The sequence below is a fragment of the Naegleria lovaniensis genome (genome assembly GCF_003324165.1).
Source record: "Naegleria lovaniensis strain ATCC 30569 chromosome Unknown tig040, whole genome shotgun sequence".
Classification (NCBI taxonomy): Eukaryota; Heterolobosea; class Eutetramitea; order Acrasida; family Naegleriidae; genus Naegleria; species Naegleria lovaniensis.
Window position 1 is genome coordinate 99,782 of NW_025407862.1, and position 21,584 is coordinate 121,365.

Genomic DNA, 21,584 nt, shown 5'->3' on the forward strand with positions numbered 1-21,584 from the left:
ACAACAAACATTAGCGCGCCAAAAATACTACAAAAAAAAAATAAGAAATGATGAGAGCCAGTATTTCCAACAACAACCCTAATTTTGGTCCGAATACAACAATGGCATCGACCACCTTGTCATCCTTGAAGGGTGGTGCTTCATCGGGGTTTTCATCAGTTGGAGAATTACAGGCCTTTATTAATTATAATTGTAGAAGAAAGTACTACAGCTCGGTCACGGAAGTTTGTGAGTTGTTTTTAACGAGAGGTGAAGATCCGATCGTGAGATTATGGAATTCGTTTGGGCATTGTATGCAAGGAAATTTGAGTGAGGCCATCCGAGGATATAACATGATCAAGGAACGCAAGGAAGTGCAACTTGCTTCGTACATCGGTTTGGTGGCAGCTCATGAACAATCTGCGAACCAAGATGAACAAGAAATTGAAACGTTGAAAACATTTATTGAAATGGAAAGAGGATCGGCTCAAAACTCTGCCAAGTTGCAAGCAGCATTATTGTATCTACACATGGGAGAGTATGACGAGTGTAGAAATATTCTTGAAGATGTAAGTTGTGGTCCATTAAGATTTTAACACATCTGACTGAAAAAACAAAACATCATCAATTTTCTCTCGAACGTTGCTGCACTACATCATGACTCTGCACCAATAACATTTTGTTACATTCATCTACTACTCCACAGATTGATGAAAAATACAAAGATCCCTATACAAACTTGGAGACAGTCAAAGCATGGGCCACGCTATTAGATGACGAAATTGAACTCGTGAACTGCGAATCGTTGTTTGATGCATGTATTAAGGCCGATCCAAGAAACCTCGACGCCATGATGGGAAAAGCAAAAAATGCAGAAAAACAAAGAAAAATACAACAAGCCATCGATATTTGCAGTCAAATTAGTTTGTCCTTCCAAAATTTCTCACCCGCTCAGGTTGAAAAATGTCTCTTGCTCATCCAACTAGATGACTGGGATCAGTGTCGAGAAACTGCGCTCCGAATCCAAAAACAAGATCCCAACAATGTAGATGCAATGTATATTAATTTATTATATTTGTTTGTGAAAGGTTCGCAATATGAAGATCTTGTGAACCAATTCAACGAATTATTCAAAGTCATCACAAAGAGAGAAGCCAAGAATGATAAATTATGCAGTTCCTTGGCCAAAACGTTTTCATCACTCTCCGAAGGAAAAGAAGAATTATTGAAAAAGTGCATCGATTTACTCAACTTGGCTAAAAAAGCAAATCCGATCGAAGCCGATTATTTCATACTTCAGGGACATATCCAAGTAATGATGAAGGACTTTATTAATGCCGAGACGTCCTTCAGAAAAGCTCTCGAGTTGAATGATGGCAGTATTTCAGCCAACAAGGGACTTTTCAAATGTTCCATTTTGCAGAACAAGAAAGATGTGGCCACCCAATACAGAGATTTTCTTGGAGATATCGAAGTGATCATGGAAGAGGATGACGATGCTCACGAAGAGTCAGCACAAGAAAACAAATCTGAACTCTTATTTCTGATGGCTCTCTATGAACATAGATGTAACAAGAATGTGGAAAATTTTACCAAATCCCTTTCCGATGTTTATGCACTCCATGAGAAGGAATTACGATCCATGAAGAAAAGCATTGAATATTATGGCGCCTTAAATCCTCAATTTATTTTGGAAATTTGTCATGAATTGATACGTTCAATTCCAAGCGAACCATTGGGACCTACAGATCCACAAACGGAAGAGCTTGCTTTATGCTCGAAAATTCTCACGTCTCTAACATCAGAGGTACCAGGTCTAATGCTTCCCCAATTGTTGTTGGCTAAAACCAAATTCATTATGAGAGATTTTGAGAGCGCACAACGCATTTTGGCAAGAGTGTTGCAGTACGATCCTAAGAGTTCACAGGCACATATTCTTTTGGCACAAATTGCATATTACCAAGAAAATTATACTCTTGCCACCACAGAATTGGAGAGAGCCGTGAGCTATGATTTTGCTGTCACAAAACAAGCAGACTATAACTTGCTGAAGGCCAAAGTGCTTGCATCCAAAGGAGAAACCAAAGATGCCATTCAAAATTTAGAGAGAATTTTGAAAGCAGAAGCCATTCAACGAAAAATTTCTGATGATGAAATTATCTCGATATACTTGGAGCTATCGGCAGTCCATTCTAGAAGAAATGAACATGTTGAAGCTGCCAAATACATTGAACAAGCATTGGAAAAGTTTGCTGGAACTGAGCAAGAAGGAAGAATTATCATTGCCAATGCCAAACTTTCCATCAGTAGAAATGACTCTGATACTGCGATTTCAATTTTGCAATCGGTGCAACCCGAGTCCAGTTACTATTTACTCGCCAAGTCAGAAATTGCAAAAATATATCTCAATAGAAATGATAAACGTTCCTATGCCAAATGCTATGAAGAACTTGTAGAAAAATCAATCAAGACGTCTTCAAGTTATTTATTCTTGGGCGATGCTTACATGAAAATTCAAGAACCAGAGAAGGCCATCGAAGCTTATCAAGAAGCGCTTAGTATTGATCCAAAAAATTTACCTCTCAGAAATAAGATTGCCAAATCGCTGATATTGGTTCACAATTATGAGGAAGCCGTTTCTTTCTATAAGGAAGCCATTGAGCTTGATCAAAACAATATTGATCCTCGATATGATTTGGCACAACTATATCTCAAACTTCGAAAGTTTAAGGAGGCTGAACGAACCCTCACCGAAACAGTATCTGTGATTGAGGGTAAAAAGTCGAATCAAATTAGCTTAATGTCCCAATACGTGAAAGTCATTTTACTACTTTCACAGGTTCACTGTAAAATGGGTGATTTGAAAGTGGCCATGAGTGATTTGGAACAAGCCAAGAATATGCAAGTCAAGTAAGTGTTCAGCTCGGTGTTAACAGTTCGTTCTAATAATTTCATACTGAAAATTTCCTTTGATTCGTTGCGTACTTTAGAATTCTCTCAAAGCTTCAAAATTCACAACAAGACAGTCTGTATTTAGAAAAACAAATAGCAGCCAAGATTTGCTACGAATTGGGAGACTACAATAGAAAGTCTGGAGACTCGAAAACAGCATCACAATTCTTCAAAGAAGCGCTCCAATATGATGAAGCTCATGAGTCAAGCATGCTAGCTCTTGCAGAAATTTACTTGAAGGATAACGACATTGAGGGCTGTCAAAGTCAATGCACAAGTTTACTTCGAGTGAACAAGTCGCACGAGCAAGCCACAATCATGATGGCAGATATCATGTTCAGAAACAACAAGTTTGAAGAGGCTATCGAACATTTCCAAACCTTCCTACATCACAAACCAAATAATTACAAGGCTCTTGTACAATTATTAACCCTTCTTAGAAGAGCTGGAAAGCTTGATGAGGCAGAAACATTCCTCAAGGAAGCACGAAATTTCTCACCCAAAGAAGAATATGATCCAGGTTTCAACTTTTGCAATGGTCTCTTTCACTTGTACAGAAATAATTCAAGAGAATCATTGGTTTGGTTCAACCGAGCAAGAAAAAGTGGTGATTGGGGTGAAATGGCGACTGTGTATATGATTGAGACATACCTCAATCCAGACACCACTGTGGACAGTTCGCTTTCTGAAAGCGATCAAAAAGAAAAAAATCCCAAGACCGTGGTCAGTGAAAACAGAATGGAAAGTATTACTGCAGCTGAAAGGTTATTGGAAGAGCTGACCACTACAACCATTTCACCACACAAAAAGAAAACTCTACAAGGTTATCTCAAGATTGCAAAATGTAAAACCAAGGATGAAATTGAGAAGTGTATTCCATTTTTTGGAGAAGTGTTGTCACAAGATACAGATTATGTACCAGCCCTTGTTGCACTTTCGTACGCTTTTGAAAAGACGAAACAAACACCAAAAGCCAGACAGACCTTGAAACGAATTTCTAAAATGGGCATGAAACCTGGATGGGAGGATGATTTCGAACGAGGATGGCTACTCCTTGCAGATATTTATATTGGCAATGGAAAGTTTGATTTGGCACAAGAGCTCATTAAGAAAATTTTAGAAATTAACAAGTCTTGCACACGAGCATGGGAACTGGACGGATTAATTTATGAAAAGGAAGGCTCTTTCCAAGATGCTGCAAATTGCTATGAAAAGGCTTGGAAACTGTCAGGTGAAACCTCACCAAGTAGTGGTTACAAACTAGCATTCAATCTATTGAAAGCAAAACGAAACATTGAAGCCATTAATGTTTGTCACAAAGTTTTGCAAAAACATCCCAACTATCCCAAAATTAAGAAAGAGGTGCTTGATAAGGCTCGCCTTTCTATTCGGCCGTAATTAAATTATAATTTTCTCCCTGAACATTCAGGCTAAGCTTCCGTCACGACGTTAAGCGCGATCCTGCTCCGATTAACTGAAAAAATACGTCAAGATGTCTACCACCACTGATTCCACACCTTGTTTTACTCATCACGATCGACTCACTCTTAGAGTTGAAAGTGCCTCGAACTTGGTGTCCGCAGATTTGAACGGCTATTCTGATCCTTTTGTTGATGTTTCGATCAATGGTGGTTACGAGAAAAGAACATCGGTAGGTTTGTTGTAGGATATTGTGTGAAAATTAATATATATTTCAAATGAATGTCCATGATGATGATGATCTTTTTGATCAATACAATCCATGGCGATGACGATGATGATGGTTAATAACAATCCCTTGTACATGGACACATCACCAAAATAGATCATTAAGAAAAATTTAAATCCCGTATGGAATGAAACCTTTGAATATCATTACTTGTTGTACATGATGAACTCTCCTTATCAATCCTTTACCATTGGATTTGAAGTTTATGACTGGGATCGAATTACCAGTAATGTAAGTCTTTCTTCCGATCTCATTCACACATTTGACATTTTGTGTAATAATTATCTTTGTGTAACGGTTATTATCATGATAAAAAGGACTTTCTTGGACGTGCCTCTCTCGAAATCAATGCTGCCAACATTGAATTTGGAAAACTCTACACAGTTGATCTTCCTCTCAAAGATACCAAATCTGGAACTCTTAAAGTGAGTTACAAAGTCGATCGACTTGCTGAAAAGACAATCAAAAAAACTTCAATTTCTTCTCCTTCTTCATCGTCTTCAAGTTCAACCATGAGATTCATTGATGGTACCTTCCCAAGTGAATTCCGTCCTTCTGCTCCTAAAGGTTTCAAACTCATTACGACCGAGTCCAATAAATTATTGGGAACTCATGTCGCAGTGTTGATAAATTCCACAACAGGTGAAGTTTTAACCATTACATACAATGACCTTAAAACATTACCATTCGATGAAGGTGCTAAAGTATTCTTGGAAGTGTATTTGAAAAATTTGAAAGATCGTGCTGACAAGTGTCATGGAAAATATGAGATGGAAAGTCGAGAAATGGACGTGACAAGTCGAGTGTCATGCAACAAATTTACCAAAGTGTTAGAGACTCGTTGTGTGACGAGTGTTCAAGGAAAACAAGTGTATTGTGTGGCCTTGACATGTGGTTATTCATGTGGCGTGTTGTGTAATTTTGTTTGGATGAATACTGGAAGTTTGTCATTACCTACTTCGAAATATTCACAATTATTGGAAGTTGCCAAGTTGACAGAAGTGAGCAAACCATAATGTCATGATATCAATATGTTAAGTACATGATTTGGAATGATGAATATCATGTTTAATATTAAAATATTTATATTTGATTTGGAATGAAGAATATCATGTAAATTTATTTTGGCATGAATGAAATCATGTAATGATTGTTATTTAAGCTATTAGAAAAGTTAAAGGAATAAAAAAATGCATCTAGAACCCAAGCATTTCCAATTTCCATTTCGGAATGCTTTTCGATGGAATCAAAACTTTCCGCTCACAGTTTGGAAATATTTCTTTCGGAAAAAGAAGAACCAAAGGTTTATTGTTCATGCATTAACAATCACCTCAACAGCAACAACAATGGTTCATTTCTCTCTCCATCATTGCCACTCCAATCATCATCTGCAAGATACAATTTTAAATTTGCACAAGAAAAAAATGCTTCAAAACGCCTCTTCCTCTTCCTCTGATGCGTCATCCTTAAATTCATCATCATCAATGGCCGAGTCAAACAAGTTGTGGATATCATTTGGTGAACATGATGTCCATAATGGATGTGTTTTAAAAGTGAGTCTAAATTCGGAGTCCAGTAGTGAAAGTAGAAATTCTTCCGACTCGTCGAGCTTGGATTCCTATTATTATGAACAATGTAGTGAACATTTAAAACACGGAGGATTGGTTGCCTTTCCGACTGAAACAGTTTATGGCCTCGGAGCTAATGCTCTTGATGAAAAGGCTGTCTATTCCATTTTCAAAGCAAAGAAGAGACCTCTCACAGATCCTGTTATTGTTCATGTATTGAACGTGCAAGAAGCTAAAAAGTATATTGTAATTGAAGAAAATTCTTTATATATGAAATTTTATGATTATTTGGCTGAGTGTTTTTGGCCCGGCCCTCTGACCATTGTCAGCAAGTCCAATGAAAGCATCATTCCGGATTGTGTTACGGCATCCACAGGCTATGTAGGATTGAGAGTTCCAGCTCATCCTGTGATTCGAAAATTATTGGAGCATTGCAAATTGCCAATTAGTGCACCATCTGCAAATCGATTTGGACATGTCTCTCCAACAACTGCTTCTCATGTCATGGAAGACTTGGGTTGTTACAAGATGGAAGAAATTGATGGTGAAAATGTTTTTAGAATTTTGATTTTGGAGAGCTCGGAACAAGATGTCAAACATTCGGAATGTAGTGTGGGAATTGAAAGTACGGTTGTTAAAATCACTGCTTCAGAGCAATCGAATGTTTTGAAACTTGAAGTGTTACGAAGAGGAGGCATCTCTGTGGAACAACTCCGAAAGTGTGCTCAAGATTTTGTGGAGAGAGAAACACGAGAATCATACAAGCCAGAAATTCTAATTGAAACACGTCAAAAAACATACAGTGTCAAGATGAACGATACAACAGCTCAAATTGCACCTGGACAGTTAATTACACACTATGCACCCTATGTTCCTGCATACATTTTGGAAAATGTTGTCACAGTTCCAACGTCACATTCCATGAAAGAAAACCACATGCTCGTTCCAATTCAAGAAACGATTATTGTCGATTTCGGAGGAAAATTACAACATTTAAGTAATAACTGTCTAGTCTATAAGGATTTATCTAAGGATGGTGACATTCATGTCGCTCGAAAGAATGTTTTTCAAGTATTGAGAGAGTGTGAAAAGATTGAAAGTGCTCAAGCAATTTTACTTCCAAATTTGTTGCATGTTGACATTGAACATGCCGATTCTCTTTTTGACCGTCTTTTTAGAGCTGCCAGTGGAACCTTTGCATGTCTGATCGAGGAAGAGCCAGGAAAATATTCATTGGAAATACCGAATCGATCAGATGCTGCTACCAACGTTACTCATTAATCTTTCTTGAAAATTTGTCAATTCATTATAATTTAATTTCTCTTTACATAACCTAGAAAACACCTATTTTGTGATATGTAAAAATTATAAATGTTCATGATCGCATGATTTCGTTCCATATTAACCAATGTTTTCAAAAAAGTGACACTAGTTCAATAATAATATATATTCATCTTCACACTACTTACTTTTCCAACAAAAAATCCGAATTAACAAACGAATGATACTCATCAAATAGCTCCGTACAATCCTTCCCCAACACTTGTTTCAAAATCTCCACACCTCCAGGATGATGATCCAAAAATTTCGAAATATCATACACTCGTTCTCGTAAAATGATCCAAGCATCTTCTACCGTATCATGTTTTGCCACTTCACCGATTGGAATGGATCCCAAAGAAGCGACATTCGGAGATGGCATTTTCATTTGTAGCATACTCCATTGCCTAAGACCAAATCCTGGTTTGAGAGTTACTTTTTCACGTTTCCGAGGAGGAGCAGAATTTGATGATGTTTTTGTTGTAGTGGTAGTTGTGGATGTTATTGAAGGAGAAGATTCGGAAATGTCATTTGGGTTGGCAGTTTTGCCAGAGAAGAAGAAAGAAAACATTTTTTTTAATTTTGTTTTTAGAATTTCGACGAATAATTTCATGTATTAATAGGAAACGAACACATGCGCACGGAACAACATTTCTCCTCACTCGTCAGAGTTGTCACGTTTTGAATCGAATGAATGGTAACTCAGCATTTGAAACACTAAATGTACGACTCTTGTGTCACAAGAAGTGAAATCATTGAAAATCTTAATTCAAAAAATGTCATTGTCAAGACTTTTCCACCCTTCTTCTTTTCATCAATGCTGTCAGATCCTCGTCGTAATGATCATCATAATCCTTCTCACGAGTAGTATTCTCATCATCATGCCTTCCTCTTGTCAATCGTCTCCTCCTCCATTCCAAGTCCGAACCGAATCGATTCAATTCACTTCCAAAGCTCCTTCCGGTAATTTGACTCTCTTCGGAACTCTTTACATTCCCTTCCATTCTTCTTCTTCCTCTATTCCTAATCATATCAAAGATCATCCCTCCAATAATAATATTAATTATAATAATAATAATATTAATTATAATAATAATTACAATAATAATATTGAGAAACTTCCAGCAGTCGTTCTCGTTCATGGCAGTGGTCCTCAAAATCGAAATGAATCCATTCATAATTACGTCTTTCTCAATACAGAAGCAAAACCCGAATGGAAGAAACCCTATTGTGGATATACGTTACTCAATTTTAATACATTTCATGAATTGGCCATGCAATTAGCTTCTCAAAATGGAATGATTGTTCTCACCTATGATAAGAGAACATGTTGTTCTGTTTCGAATACGGCATGTTCGAAATGTCGTGTCGATCCTGTCACACATCAATTCACACGAGATTCATGTTTTTATGCTTGTCAAACACAACATGCTCCTCAATTATTGGATTTGAATGTTCTCACGTTGGATGATTTGGTATGGGATGTGGTTCATGCATTGGAATATTTGGCTCTGAATCGTTCCAAAGATTTATGGATCGACACCACTAGATTGAGTTTATTGGGACATTCGGAAGGAGTTAATGTCGTATTGAAGGCCATGAATGTATTTAACATGATGATGAATGATTCGACAAGACCTAGATCAACCAAATATGGAAATGAATGGAACCATCAAGATGAAGAAAATCACTCGTCCAATACAACAACAAGTTGTGGAAAATATGAATCACGCCTCCTCAATGTTCCTCCACGAGTGAGCAATGTCTTTCTCATGAATGGTGTCGTTTTCGATTATGGACAATTATTACTAGATCAATATCAAAGAATATTGAACAAGTGGATACTTATTAAGCAAGTGTGTGAAAAGGAAGATCCTTCCTCGCCTCTCATTCTCAACGCCAATCAAGCCATTCCCATCACGAATCAAACCATCAAGGCTCTACAAGATTTCTTTCCAAAATTTAAGGCTGGACAATACCCTTTGAATTGGGTCTATTCCATTGGAGGAGCTGTTTCAGGATACTTTTTGAAATCGTCGTACGAATTTACATCGATTACAAGAGAACAATTATTGTCAATGAAGAGTCATGGTAGTAGTCGTAGTAATGAAGAGGAAAATGATGATCAACCTCCCTTCATTCCATTTGTATGTTCATTGAATTCTCCAACTGATCTCAATATTCAACCCAAGGAGTATGCTGCGTTATTGGAAGTGATGGCACAACGAGAGTCATCCAAGACCCTAGTTCGTGTTATGGAAAATTTAACACATTTTGATACACCGAGTGATTTGAGCAGTCCTGAAATAACACAGCAGGTCATGGAATTTATTCAAAATTGTTTAACTTTTCAACCACCACTCAAGGAAAGGTCGAACAAGAAGAGATGATTTTTTGAATCTCTCTCTCACGGAGAAACGACAAACCAATGAGGCATGAGATTTCGATTTCTTCTTTGAAAAAAATTGTTCATTGCCATCCATATTGAACGTACAGGTCGTCCTTTTCTCTTGTTCTTCCTTTCTATGAATTGAACCAATCACAAAGACGATAATTGAATTGTGTTACAATATACAGCGAAACAGGGAAAAAATTGGCAGGATGGAATCTCTTTGCAAGTGTAATAATACGAACCATCACGTCCGAGCATCATCATCCAATCATCATCATGATCCATTCCGAGGTCATTATCATCCAATTTCAATAATAACAACAACAACATCCCTTGTACTCTTATTCTCTTCAATCCTATTATTCTCAACACTAACCATTCATAATGTTCAAGCCTTTACTCAATCTAAAAGTATTTATTTAAACCCTTCTCTTCCCGATCCAAAAGGAGAACAGAATTTTCCTTGTAGTGAGAGGGATCATCCGTGTAACTCACTCGAGATGGTCCTCGAGCGATGGCAAGAATTGTTTAATACATCACCGAGCAATACTACTTGGCAAGATACGGAAGAATTGAATGTCCTATTACTTGATGACATTCACAATAACACCCAAAATTGTGGTCTTGTACTTCCGCAATCAACTGCAACAAGTCCAGCACGGAAGAAGCTTGTCATTGTTTCGGAAATTAATAACAACACTCTAGAAAATAGCTATTTCTCCATTTCATGTCAGAATAGCTTTGTCTTGTTGTCGGAAGCGTATCAATTGGTCGAATTGAAATATTTGAATTTGAGGAACATGTCATTTGTCTTTTCATTGCATGAGAAAACATTTAATGTTATTAATGATAAGGTGAGAACAGTTGTAACCATCACACAGAGTAGAATTGAGAATGTGAAACATTTATTTGATGGAACAGGTGAAGTCAATTATCCAAGTTTACTAATTCACAATTCGAATATAATCGATAGCACCATTGAATGTGGATATCATTGTTCAGTTTTAAGTACAAGTGTTCAGAGAAGAATGTCCTCTGTGCGTGACGATCTCGTGGAGTTGGATTTCATGCTGCTTTCTGAAGTTTTTGCGTATTTTAATGACGTGCATTTCAGGTTGATTTTTGACATACCAACAATGAACCATACCACACCAGCATCATGCTCAGATTCAGTTGGAAAACATGCCTTCATTTCCGGTACCAATACAAGATCTGTCACAATGATTAATTCATCCATGGTTAGTGACAAGCAGTGTATTTTTTCTGGAAGAGTATGCTCTGGATACTCAACCATTAATTGTATTGGTTGCAATCACTTTTCATTACGAAATACCACCATGGATACGGTGGGAAACGTGGTTTACAAAACTATCGTTAGCGATTCCACAATAATTTCTGGTTTTTACCTTGTTGATGTTGAGCTAAGAAATACCAAATGTAGCCATGTTGCCATTCAAGGAGCGAACAATGTTAAAATTTCAAGATCAAATTTTGTGGATAATTTGAGCGTAGATGGATGGCCAATACTGGAAATTTCTGATGCAGACACGTACGTTTTTAAATTGTTGTCTTATAATTGATTCATTGATACAATAATTGTATTGAACAATGATGACGATTCATTGATACAATAATTGTTCGACGAAATTTTTCAATGATAGCGTCGAGGTTAAGAATGCAAACTTCACTAATAATGACGGTGGAGCACTGTTTTTACAAAACATTGGAAACGTGAACATTCAAGACTCTCTATTCCATAGAATGATGGGTCCAGCAATTAGATACCTTGATATTCAACAATATTCTTCTCTTGATTTGAACGCTTTTGTAATTTCAAACACTGTATTTTCTAACAACAATGCTCAACACGGTGCAGCAATCAACTCCAATAGCTTGGGTGTGACAATATTGAATTGTACCTTTTCTGAAAATACTGTGTCGCGTCACGGTGGATCGATATACATTACTGAACAAAGTGAAAACTCCAACAAGGTGATGGTTATTAATAATACCCAATTTTTCGATGGTAGGAACGTTTTTCCATCAAGTTTTGGAGGATTCATTTACGCCACCTCTGAAGTAGGAAGCGTTTCGATATATAACTCGACATTTTCTCATGCAAGTAGTGAAGACAGTGGTGGCTGCATTTACTTGGATGTACCTTCGACCGTGCTGAACTCAGTTTATACCTCATCATGCTACTCAAAATATGATGGAGGTGGAATATTCTTTGAGAAAGGTACTGTTGTCATGCAACAGTCCAAAGTCAGTCATTGCAAGAGTGAAGGATATGGAGGAGCTTTATACATGAAAGCAGGAGTTTATGCCTACATTTCACAGTCCACCTTTGAGTTTTCACATTCGGCCCAAGGCAGAGCTGGCGGGTTGTACGGTGAGAGAAAGACAGGTTTTACAATTGACAATTGTTTGTTCATTTCAAATACTGCAACCATAAGAGGAGCAGCAATTTATCATTCGAGAGGAAATGATTTGACTATTTTAAATTCTAGATTTATTGGAAATAGAATTTACTACAGTACAGAGAGTTCATACGCTGAGCAAGGTCCATCAGGAGCTGCTATATTTGTTTATTCAGCAAGAAGCTTCTTGATGTCAAATTCAACCTTTGAAGGAAACGCTATTGACCATAATCCTGAAATGGAAGGAAGAGGAGGTGCCCTTCTATTGACACCATCCGTCTCATCCACACAACTTTCAAATGTCACGTTTATCAAAAACTCGGCAGAATCTGGTGGAGCACTCTACATTTATAATTTGGATTTTCCATCATCGAAATTTTCTTTGGATAATTTAAGATTTATTGGAAATCGTGCAATAAGGCAAGGAGGAGCGATCTTCCTTGTAAATACTGTCAGTACTGCAATTGCAGACCTGTGCAAGAACTCTTATTTCGACGATAATTATGCAGAATTATACGGAGACAATTATGCCTCAACTCCAAAAGTTTTGACGCTGTCTAACAATGGATGGATGCCAGAACAACTATTTTATCAATTCCCTCTTGACATGATTCGAGACTCGCTTGTGGATAGCAAGGTCTTTAAGAGTGAGCCAAAAACTCTGTATTCCGGCCAAAAGTTATCTCTTAAAATTGACGCGTATGATTTGTTCAACGAAAGAATGGAAAATATAAGAGGTGTGGACATTGATTTAATTTTAACATCCTCTCTAAATTCGACATCAAAAGAAGGCAAAGTCTATTATGCAACTACCTTCTCCAATGACACGGCTACTTTTTCAAATATCACCATCTTTGGAAATCTCAATTCAACCTTGTATTTGTATTTCTCCTGCAAGAGCGTGATTCGAGAATTTAGCATTCCAGTACAAATACTTCCTAATTGTCCAGTTTTTTACAATTATGATATAACAGAATGCACACCGAATTACAATGTGCAAAGCGTGTTTTTGATCATCATTGGATCAGTGGTTGCTTTTGTGTTTACATTCATTGTATTGATGACTGGATGTTGCTACTATTTCTTGAGGAAGAAGTTGAAAGAACTTAAACGAAGAGAACAAGCAGAAGAGGATTTACAACGTCGTCTGTTGCAATATCAATTAATTTCTTCAAAGAATAGTTTGAAAGAATCTCACACATCCATATCATCGGGAGCTCAAGAAAAAACCTGGGTCATTAAACCTGAAGACTTGAAGATAAAAGAAAGAATTGGGCAAGGAGGAGAGTCTGTCATCTTTAACGCAACATGGATGAATAACATTGTTGCAGTTAAGAGAATTCACGTTGATACATCTGCTCTCGAAGACGACGAAGTGAAAACGGAGACCATTAATACGACATTTGAAAAAGAAGCATATATATTAAGTACTCTCCGGTTTCCAAACATTGTCACATTTTATGGAATTGCCATTACTCCCAGCGATCGATTCATTGTGATTGAATACTGCTCGGGCGGAAATTTACGAAAAAAAATTCACGAAAGTAAGAAGAAGAAACATCCATTGAGTATTGCTCAAAAACTGAACTATCTCCTAGATATTGCTTATGGAATGAAATATTTACATTCCTTGGATCCACCATTGATTCATCGTGACTTGAAACCTGAAAATATTCTTATTGCAGAGAATAATGTTTGTAAAATATGTGATTTTGGTTTGGGAAGGGAATTCTCATCAGAAGCAACCACGATTATGACCAGTCAAATTGGAACACCTACGTATATTGCACCTGAAATTATTCTAGATCAACATTATACAGAAAAATGTGACGTTTATAGTTTTTCCATTATCATGTAAGTTTTTTTTTGAAACAACAGTTGAACATTGATGAATCACTTGTGGTTACTGCTTTTATGAAATTGTGAAATTATTTTCAAATTTAAAAAATTGACCAATTTCTGTGAAAATAATCACTTGTTGGGATAGGTGGGAATTACTTTTTGAGGAAAAGGCATTCAGTAAGGAAAGTTTTGATGTCATGAGAGAATTCATGGAAGCACACAAAGATCTCATTTCTTCAAAACCCTACGAACCCATTGATTTAGGAAAAGATACAAATATTGACGACCGAGAATTAGGAACAAGTACAGAAAAGGTGAGATTATTGGACATTGATGAAGCAACTCAAGTTCCTGCTTCCCCCACCGAATCGCCTTCTCCACAAATTGAAGAGGAACCATTCAATTCATTCAAAGTACCAAGTTTTAACATGTTGTCCATGACCAAAGAAATTGTCAATGGCTTACGACCAATAATTCCTTTCAGAATCAAGAAAACGTTTAATATTCAATCGAGTTCAGATCTCCATGAGAATATGAGTTCATCGTCAAGAAAGTTCATGCAACTTGATCCTTTATTGAAACAATACGTTCGAGAGAATTTATTGGAGAAGGAAAAGGGTACTAGCTTCTTTTTATCTTCCAAGAGTATGGAGACCAAAGTTTGCTTAATTGTTAAGGAATATTGTGAGCTAATGATCCAGTGTTGGGATGAGGATGCAAAGAGACCAAGTTTTTCAGAAATTTGTGAACGTTTGTCGAATTGCGCCAAGATTTTGTCTTAGATTAAGAATAAAATTAAGAAGGGTCGTGTAGTGGTCAAAGTTCATGTTTCGTTATTTGCTTTCTCGTTAACCAACACATCAAGCCGTGTTTCTCATTTGCAGGAGCGGAGGTAAAGTGTTGTTTTCTTTTGTTCTTCTAACACTCTAACCCACCCTGTATTGATTTCTCTTTCAAATTCTTTCTCTAACTGGTTGGGAGTTTTAGTTTCAATTTCTACCACAGGAAATCCGTAAATGATGCACACTGAATACGTGTTAATGGTAGGAAACTGTACCAATTTCTTCTCAAAAGCGTCTGTTACTGTAAAGGAGTCACTTATGAACTCTTTTTTTTCGTCATCATTTCTGCTATTCAGTGAGCAAGCAACTTGTTTGGTTTTTGAAGAGTATTTCATGTAATGCTTGAAAATCAACGCAATTCGACAATTCACATGACGCTCTTTTAAAAACGCCAAAAACATGTTTGGCTTAATACCAAGATTCTTTGCCAGTGTTGACACGTTTGGAACTGTTCCTCTGCAGCGATCGATCCACAAAGTGATCTTGCTGTTGCAATGATAGCCTTTTGAAAGGCAATGATCTCTTGAGTAATATTGAATGTCGTTCGGAATGTCATTCGTTTTCATTAACTGCATATATACATCTCGTTGGTGTCTATATAAGTATTCGATCATCTTACTTCTGGCAGGTTTAATTTCTACACCAATGAGTGGTTGATGACTGTCTAAATTCAAAATTTCTTCTATCCATTCATGATCAACAAGTGCATGAAACGCAAAAACACTAAAAGTATCACCATTTGGAAATTCAGTAAAATCCAACGTCACTTTGAAATTGGTTGAACCTATCTTTACAAACTCTCGTCTTTGAACCAGTAACTGAATATAGTTTTGAGAAATATTTGCTTCAAAATCCGTTGTTTCTTCATAGGACAATGCATTGAAAAACAAAGATGAATTCAAAACACTGGTCTTTTTGTAAGAACTGTGATATTGTTCATTAAAATCATCATTTTCATTTAAGGTCCCAACTTTCTTAACCCATTCACCTTTTTGAAAACATGAACAATCTTGATCATGAAAAAATCGTTCCACAAATTCCACGGTATCCCTCTCTTCAAAGTACTTGTTCAAAAATTCCATAAAAGTAGCTTCGGAATTTGAAGGGATGATAAAGTAATACTTTAAAAGAATGTTCTTTCCGTTGGCCTTGTTGAACTGATCCGATAGAATCATCAACGACATTGGAAAAGGCTTACGAGGAAATATCACCACTTTGCAAGTAGGGTTGGGATTCATTTTTTTTTCAAGTTATTTCCAAATTTAGAAGTTATGAAAAATTCAAAAAGTTTGAAATCTACATCAAAATAATAATGATGAAATTCAAATGTCGATCGTTGTACTACAGTGGTATAGAATAACCATTCAATGATGATTCATTTGTAAATTTGAACACTTGATTGTGTCCAATCACACACAAATAGTTCACCTGTGAGTTTGTTCAAACACATTCCACTTTGCATTGTTCTTGAATCCCAAATAAATTCATTGCTTTTACAGTGGTTCTTATAGATGGAGCTTGTCGAGGTTGTACACGATTGAAATTTTCTCAAAATTTTTCCATCCAAGGAAACGACTTGAATAAAGCCAAGTTTGGTGCATGTGAAAATATTTCTTGATGAGGGATCATGGGCGAGGCCAACACAGGTTCCAAGCTTGCCATTCGTTCCAATCACTGTTTGACTTGAATATTGTCCATCACGTTCGGCAAAGATTTGAATGGCATTTGACAGCCCAACAACAAGTCGACCATCCCTTGTGAAATCCATTGAAACTGGAATGCAATACGTTCGATCTTGAATACAACCAATTTTCATTCCAGTTTTTGAATCTAAAATGGTCACTACTCGTAATGCGAATTCACAAATAAATAATTGTTTTCGAAATGGATGAACATTCATTCGCAACATGTTGTTAATACGATCATCGTTCGATATCTGCCATGTCCAACATGCACGTTGTTCGGACAATCTGATCGAATCATCATCTTCCATGTGATTGAATATATGTTTCAAATCATATTTGGTGATGGTGTTGGAAAATCCTAAAATTAAAGCATCGTTATAATATCCGTCATAATTTTCTTCAATACAAAGGCCAATGGGAGTCGAATGTTGAGTAAATGTGTTGTCTATTTGTACACAATTCAAGTATTCCCTTGAATCCAAATCAAAGATTTGAATCGAATTTGTTCGTAATTCGCTCACTAAAATACATTCATGATGATATGAAATTTTCACATCGAATGGACGTGTCATGGAATCATTTTCAATGGTTTTATTCCATTTCTGAAATTTCTTAGAAATGGATTGGGTCCGAGTACAAACATGTTTGTACTTTTTTTGAATTTGTACATGTTCTTTCAATTTTTGAAATAAATTAAAACTTGATGAACAGGGTAATGTGGTCATTTCACAAAAGCAAAGAATCACAGGAGTATGAGCAGCTTGTTTGTGACCATTCATTTTTTTGTTCTAAAATATTGCAAGGTCCAAATCAATACAGAGACACAGCAAAACTGACCCCCCTTGACCGGAGAGGGGGGGTCATCAATGTCAAAACAGTTTACAACACTTATCTCCGTAGTCGTGTTTGAAATTGAAGTCGTCAAATAAACAATGACTACAACAGCAAATGGTATCCCAAGTCCTCATTCATCACAGCAACAATCATCAGAAGAGTTTGATTTATCAGATATTGAAACTCGTTTTTATCAAAATCAACTCTATATCAACATTACAAAACTAACAAAGAAGTTGAGAAAAGTCAAAAAAGACCACACGTACTATCTGCCCAAAAAATACACATGCTTCAGCTTCATGAATGAATCATCATCAGCTAAATATGTAGATTGTTTGTGGGCTGTTTCATTTCTTGTCAGTGATCACAACAAGCAAAAAGAAGAGTTTTTGCAATGGGTTGCTTTTTGGTTGTATCAACAACTTCTTTGGAACCAAATATCGTACCAAACACCCCTAATGCCAGTAATTGATGACACTGATAACATTGACGTAAAGGATACTCTTGGATTGCATTGCTCAAAATGTGGTCACAGTCATATTACTGGTAATAGAATTAGCAGAAAGCCGATTTGGGAATGCACCTCTCAATACCGAACCAACAAAGTCAAATCTGTGATGAATGTTCAACAAATATGTTCAATGCTTGGCCTGGGTTTCATACAAGTGTTAGGTTTACATTTCCAACAATATCTATCATCATTTGTCGAACTTTTGTGTTACGTTTGTTATAAACCTGGTACTGATCAAGTTGTAAAATCCAGGTTCATATTTCTCAGACAATTATTTATGAATTTAGAGGTCCCAACTTTGCGTATTTCCAAATATGAAATGTTGTTACTTAAAGATTTTATGCTTCTTAGTGATGAACGATATCAACATATGATCAATTTCATAGGACTGAATAATGTGTTACCTTGTTCCAAAACGCTCTATAGGTTACGTAAAACGGTCAATGATTCAATAATATCAGCATATGAAGTGAAACAATCTAATTCTACATTATATCTCAACTACGTACCTGTGTTGAAAGACATGGTTAAAATTCATCACAATGAATGCAAGGATAACCCACAACCTTTGTCTAAATTAGAGCTTAAATTTGTAATTGATAAAGGAGCAAGAACCTTTTTAGTAGGTGCAGTTGGTCCTTTAAATTTAAAATTGGCACCTCAGTCAAGACATTCCTATATTTCATGTGTTGCAATGGATGATGATGAAAATAAGGAAAATTCTAAAAAAATATTTTGCTATCTAATCAACGTATTGGAATCATTGGAGATCAGAAACGGAATTGCTTACTGTGAAATGAACAACACTGTCTTAGCCATTGATCCATATATAATTAATGATTTGAAAATGGTTGGACATGTCTCTGATTTGAATGAAAATGGTTGCTTTTGTCCCTATTGCATGTGTCGTAAAGAACGTAGACATTTCTTTGATGAAAAACATACAACTCGTACTCTTAAATATTGCATTGATCAAAAAGTGACAATTCATACCATTATTTGCGCCCTTCATATGAAACTTAGAATTGTTTCGAATTTGATTTCCCAAGTGCTTCTTCGTATTAACTCGCCTTCATTATGGGAAATAATTGAGACTAGAATTAGCAAGTTATATCATTGCTCTCAATTTCAATTTAGAAATACTGAGGCTGAAGAAGATGATGATAGCAAAGGAGATCAATTTCTTCCACAACTGCCTTATTTAAATGGAAATCAAGCAAATGTCATCTTATTCAATTTTGAAACTGTGTTTGATGGAATTTTTGATTATATGGAAATCATGATTTGGTTGTTGACAAGAGTTATTTTGTTCCAATATGTTGAAGGAGTAGATACACTCAAAGGAAATATGCAAGCTAAGTGTAGATTAGAAATATTATGTAAATGGCTTGGCAAATTGTTGAGAGAGAAATATCCAGCTTCAAAATTTGCTTTCTATTTTCATATTCTTATTGTTCATATTCCTGAATTAATATTTCTATTCGGTCCATTGTGGAGATATGCAAACGAAGGAAGTGAAAATATTCATGCTGGTCATATCCTCGGATTAGAACGAGCTACTGCAGCAGGTAAAGAAAATTCTCCAATGGTACAATTAGTTTTCCAAGAGCTTCGTAGAATCTATCTTTCAAGTACACACAATATTCCATGGCAAGCAAAACTTGTTGATGATGGTAGTGATGATGGAATGATGTTTGAATGGTCCTCCGAAGAACAAATTTACACTCTACTCATGAAGTTGGAGGTTGCTGAAGAGCGTCAAATTGGAAGCTGGAAAGGAATGTTGTACGAGTTAATGAAAGCTAGTATCAAGAACATTGATACAACGAACACAAGTCGGGAAGAAACACAAGAAGCTATTTTTTTGAGAACAATTTTGTAAATAAAATTATTGAACTCCCAACTTCTTACTTACCTAATATCAAGTCATATCTTGATCATCTCCAAATAATACCACAACAACATTTCTTTGAGCCTAACCCAGAAAAGTGAAGAATGGGAGTTTGTTGAAATTCATGACGATCCATTCTCTCTACAAAAAATACCACACTATCCGTATAATTTAGAACTTGTTGAATAAATCGTGTGAAAATACCATTTTCTCCTGTAATTAAAATTCCAGATAACTCGACACATAATACCACAATATCACCTTTCTGAATAGGAGGTGTGAGGTGATCCAGTGCGGAGATAGAAGACTGAACATTGGTGTGTTTGGAATCATTTGCTTCCAAATTAAAAGTATTCAGCAAGACACGACTCGTCGAGCGTTTTTTCTCATTAAGTTTGACCTGATCATCCTCTTCGGAATCAATGTTCACGAGAACAATGGCATTCTCTGAAAAATCATCATCACTTAGAGCATTGTCATCGTGTGCTTTCGGAAGCATGTGAGGTGAATCTGTATCAGAATTGTCACTACTATCATGTGCATGAATATCAAAGAGGCTCTTCTCATTGATTAGCATGTTCACACTGTGAGGTGTTTCGACGGATGTTCTTATTATGGGTTTCAAATGTTTAAGCCATTCTTTCCATCTGTTATGTTTTTACATTTGACACATGTTGAAACATATTTAACAATTATGATGGTTGTCATGCCGTTTTGCTTCGAACATGAATCAAGATGCGCTGAAATACTTACGCCAGTGACTGTAGAGCTCCATAACTATGGGACTATGGTCGAAGCTGTATTATCTGTACTACGTCTTCTCTGCAGCGTTGCATTCAAGCTCCATAGGTCTCTGATCGTTCTCTTCACAAGAACATACTGATTGTATTTTCTTCTCTGGAATAATATCTTTTCCATTCATAAATTGCTCTCTACTTCTCACACAAACCAATCAATATGTTCAAAAATATTCAAAAATAATTTTCCTAAACTCAAAAGTGGCAAAATCATTCAATCAATACATTGCACAGCTTTGTTATTACTATTTCATCTCCAATTGTAAAATGCTGTTCAATGGAAGATTGTATCATCCTCTGTTGAGTAGTGGGGTCAAAAAGAAAATTAAAATTAATAGATGCGACGTCATGACTGATACACGATGATTCAGCGAGTACATTGAACATAAAATATGTTATACTCATCGAGATGAACATGTTGATAGTTGTTGATGATGAATTCTGTATATGAAATGGCTTGATGGTCATCTCATCTCAGATGCTCAGCATTGCTCGACTCGATCATAATTACTCTATAAAATCCATATAAATACACTCTTCATAGTGTCTCCAAATATAAAATATCATCTATTTCACTCTTCTGTCTACAGCATGAAAAAAAATAAAAAAATTATGATTCCTGTTCTCAGGTGGCTAATGGTAAGATTAAATTAAATCAATAAACTCCACAAATTTCACTGTAACTCTTACATACCATATACAATTGTAAAATGTTGTTCAATGAAGGATTATATCATCCTCGGTTGAGTAGTGAGGTCAAAAAGAAAATTAAAATTAATAGGTGGGAGGTTGCTTTCGATACATGATGATTCAGTGAGCGCGATCAATATGGATAGATTATAC

At 36.2% G+C, this 21,584-nt stretch overlaps 10 protein-coding genes across 10 annotated transcripts; 6 read left to right on the top strand and 4 right to left on the bottom strand.

The window, feature by feature from the left end:
* Window positions 1-47: 47 nt before the first annotated feature.
* C9374_010073 (uncharacterized protein) lies at window positions 48-4,329 on the top strand (the record flags this gene model as incomplete). The annotated part of the gene is made up of 3 exons (XM_044685577.1): window positions 48-548; window positions 686-2,889; window positions 2,970-4,329. 3 exons carry the CDS (start codon window positions 48-50, stop codon window positions 4,327-4,329), a joined length of 4,065 nt encoding a protein of 1,354 aa, XP_044544243.1.
* Window positions 4,330-4,423: 94 nt separating this feature from the next.
* C9374_010074 (uncharacterized protein) lies at window positions 4,424-5,655 on the top strand (the record flags this gene model as incomplete). The annotated part of the gene is made up of 3 exons (XM_044685578.1): window positions 4,424-4,582; window positions 4,736-4,870; window positions 4,957-5,655. 3 exons carry the CDS (start codon window positions 4,424-4,426, stop codon window positions 5,653-5,655), a joined length of 993 nt encoding a protein of 330 aa, XP_044544244.1.
* A 408-nt stretch (window positions 5,656-6,063) lies between these two features.
* C9374_010075 (uncharacterized protein) lies at window positions 6,064-7,488 on the top strand (the record flags this gene model as incomplete). The annotated part of the gene is made up of 1 exon (XM_044685579.1): window positions 6,064-7,488. The coding sequence occupies one exon, from the start codon at window positions 6,064-6,066 to the stop codon at window positions 7,486-7,488; it is 1,425 nt and encodes a 474-aa protein (XP_044544245.1).
* A 32-nt stretch (window positions 7,489-7,520) lies between these two features.
* C9374_010076 (uncharacterized protein) lies at window positions 7,521-8,098 on the bottom strand (the record flags this gene model as incomplete). Its single annotated transcript, XM_044685580.1, has 2 exons — window positions 7,521-7,551; window positions 7,677-8,098. 2 exons carry the CDS (start codon window positions 8,096-8,098, stop codon window positions 7,521-7,523), a joined length of 453 nt encoding a protein of 150 aa, XP_044544246.1.
* A 310-nt stretch (window positions 8,099-8,408) lies between these two features.
* Window positions 8,409-9,917, top strand: C9374_010077 (uncharacterized protein; the record flags this gene model as incomplete). Its single annotated transcript, XM_044685581.1, has 1 exon — window positions 8,409-9,917. The coding sequence occupies one exon, from the start codon at window positions 8,409-8,411 to the stop codon at window positions 9,915-9,917; it is 1,509 nt and encodes a 502-aa protein (XP_044544247.1).
* Window positions 9,918-10,419: 502 nt separating this feature from the next.
* Window positions 10,420-14,963, top strand: C9374_010078 (uncharacterized protein; the record flags this gene model as incomplete). Its single annotated transcript, XM_044685582.1, has 3 exons — window positions 10,420-11,468; window positions 11,581-14,193; window positions 14,327-14,963. The coding sequence occupies 3 exons, from the start codon at window positions 10,420-10,422 to the stop codon at window positions 14,961-14,963; spliced, it is 4,299 nt and encodes a 1,432-aa protein (XP_044544248.1).
* A 92-nt stretch (window positions 14,964-15,055) lies between these two features.
* On the bottom strand, window positions 15,056-16,261 carry C9374_010079 (uncharacterized protein; the record flags this gene model as incomplete). The annotated part of the gene is made up of 1 exon (XM_044685583.1): window positions 15,056-16,261. One exon carries the CDS (start codon window positions 16,259-16,261, stop codon window positions 15,056-15,058), a length of 1,206 nt encoding a protein of 401 aa, XP_044544249.1.
* A 137-nt stretch (window positions 16,262-16,398) lies between these two features.
* On the bottom strand, window positions 16,399-17,487 carry C9374_010080 (uncharacterized protein; the record flags this gene model as incomplete). Its single annotated transcript, XM_044685585.1, has 1 exon — window positions 16,399-17,487. The coding sequence occupies one exon, from the start codon at window positions 17,485-17,487 to the stop codon at window positions 16,399-16,401; it is 1,089 nt and encodes a 362-aa protein (XP_044544250.1).
* Window positions 17,488-17,640: 153 nt separating this feature from the next.
* On the top strand, window positions 17,641-19,935 carry C9374_010081 (uncharacterized protein; the record flags this gene model as incomplete). The annotated part of the gene is made up of 1 exon (XM_044685586.1): window positions 17,641-19,935. One exon carries the CDS (start codon window positions 17,641-17,643, stop codon window positions 19,933-19,935), a length of 2,295 nt encoding a protein of 764 aa, XP_044544251.1.
* Window positions 19,936-19,990: 55 nt separating this feature from the next.
* On the bottom strand, window positions 19,991-20,866 carry C9374_010082 (uncharacterized protein; the record flags this gene model as incomplete). The annotated part of the gene is made up of 3 exons (XM_044685587.1): window positions 19,991-20,591; window positions 20,698-20,729; window positions 20,825-20,866. 3 exons carry the CDS (start codon window positions 20,864-20,866, stop codon window positions 19,991-19,993), a joined length of 675 nt encoding a protein of 224 aa, XP_044544252.1.
* Window positions 20,867-21,584: the final 718 nt, after the last annotated feature.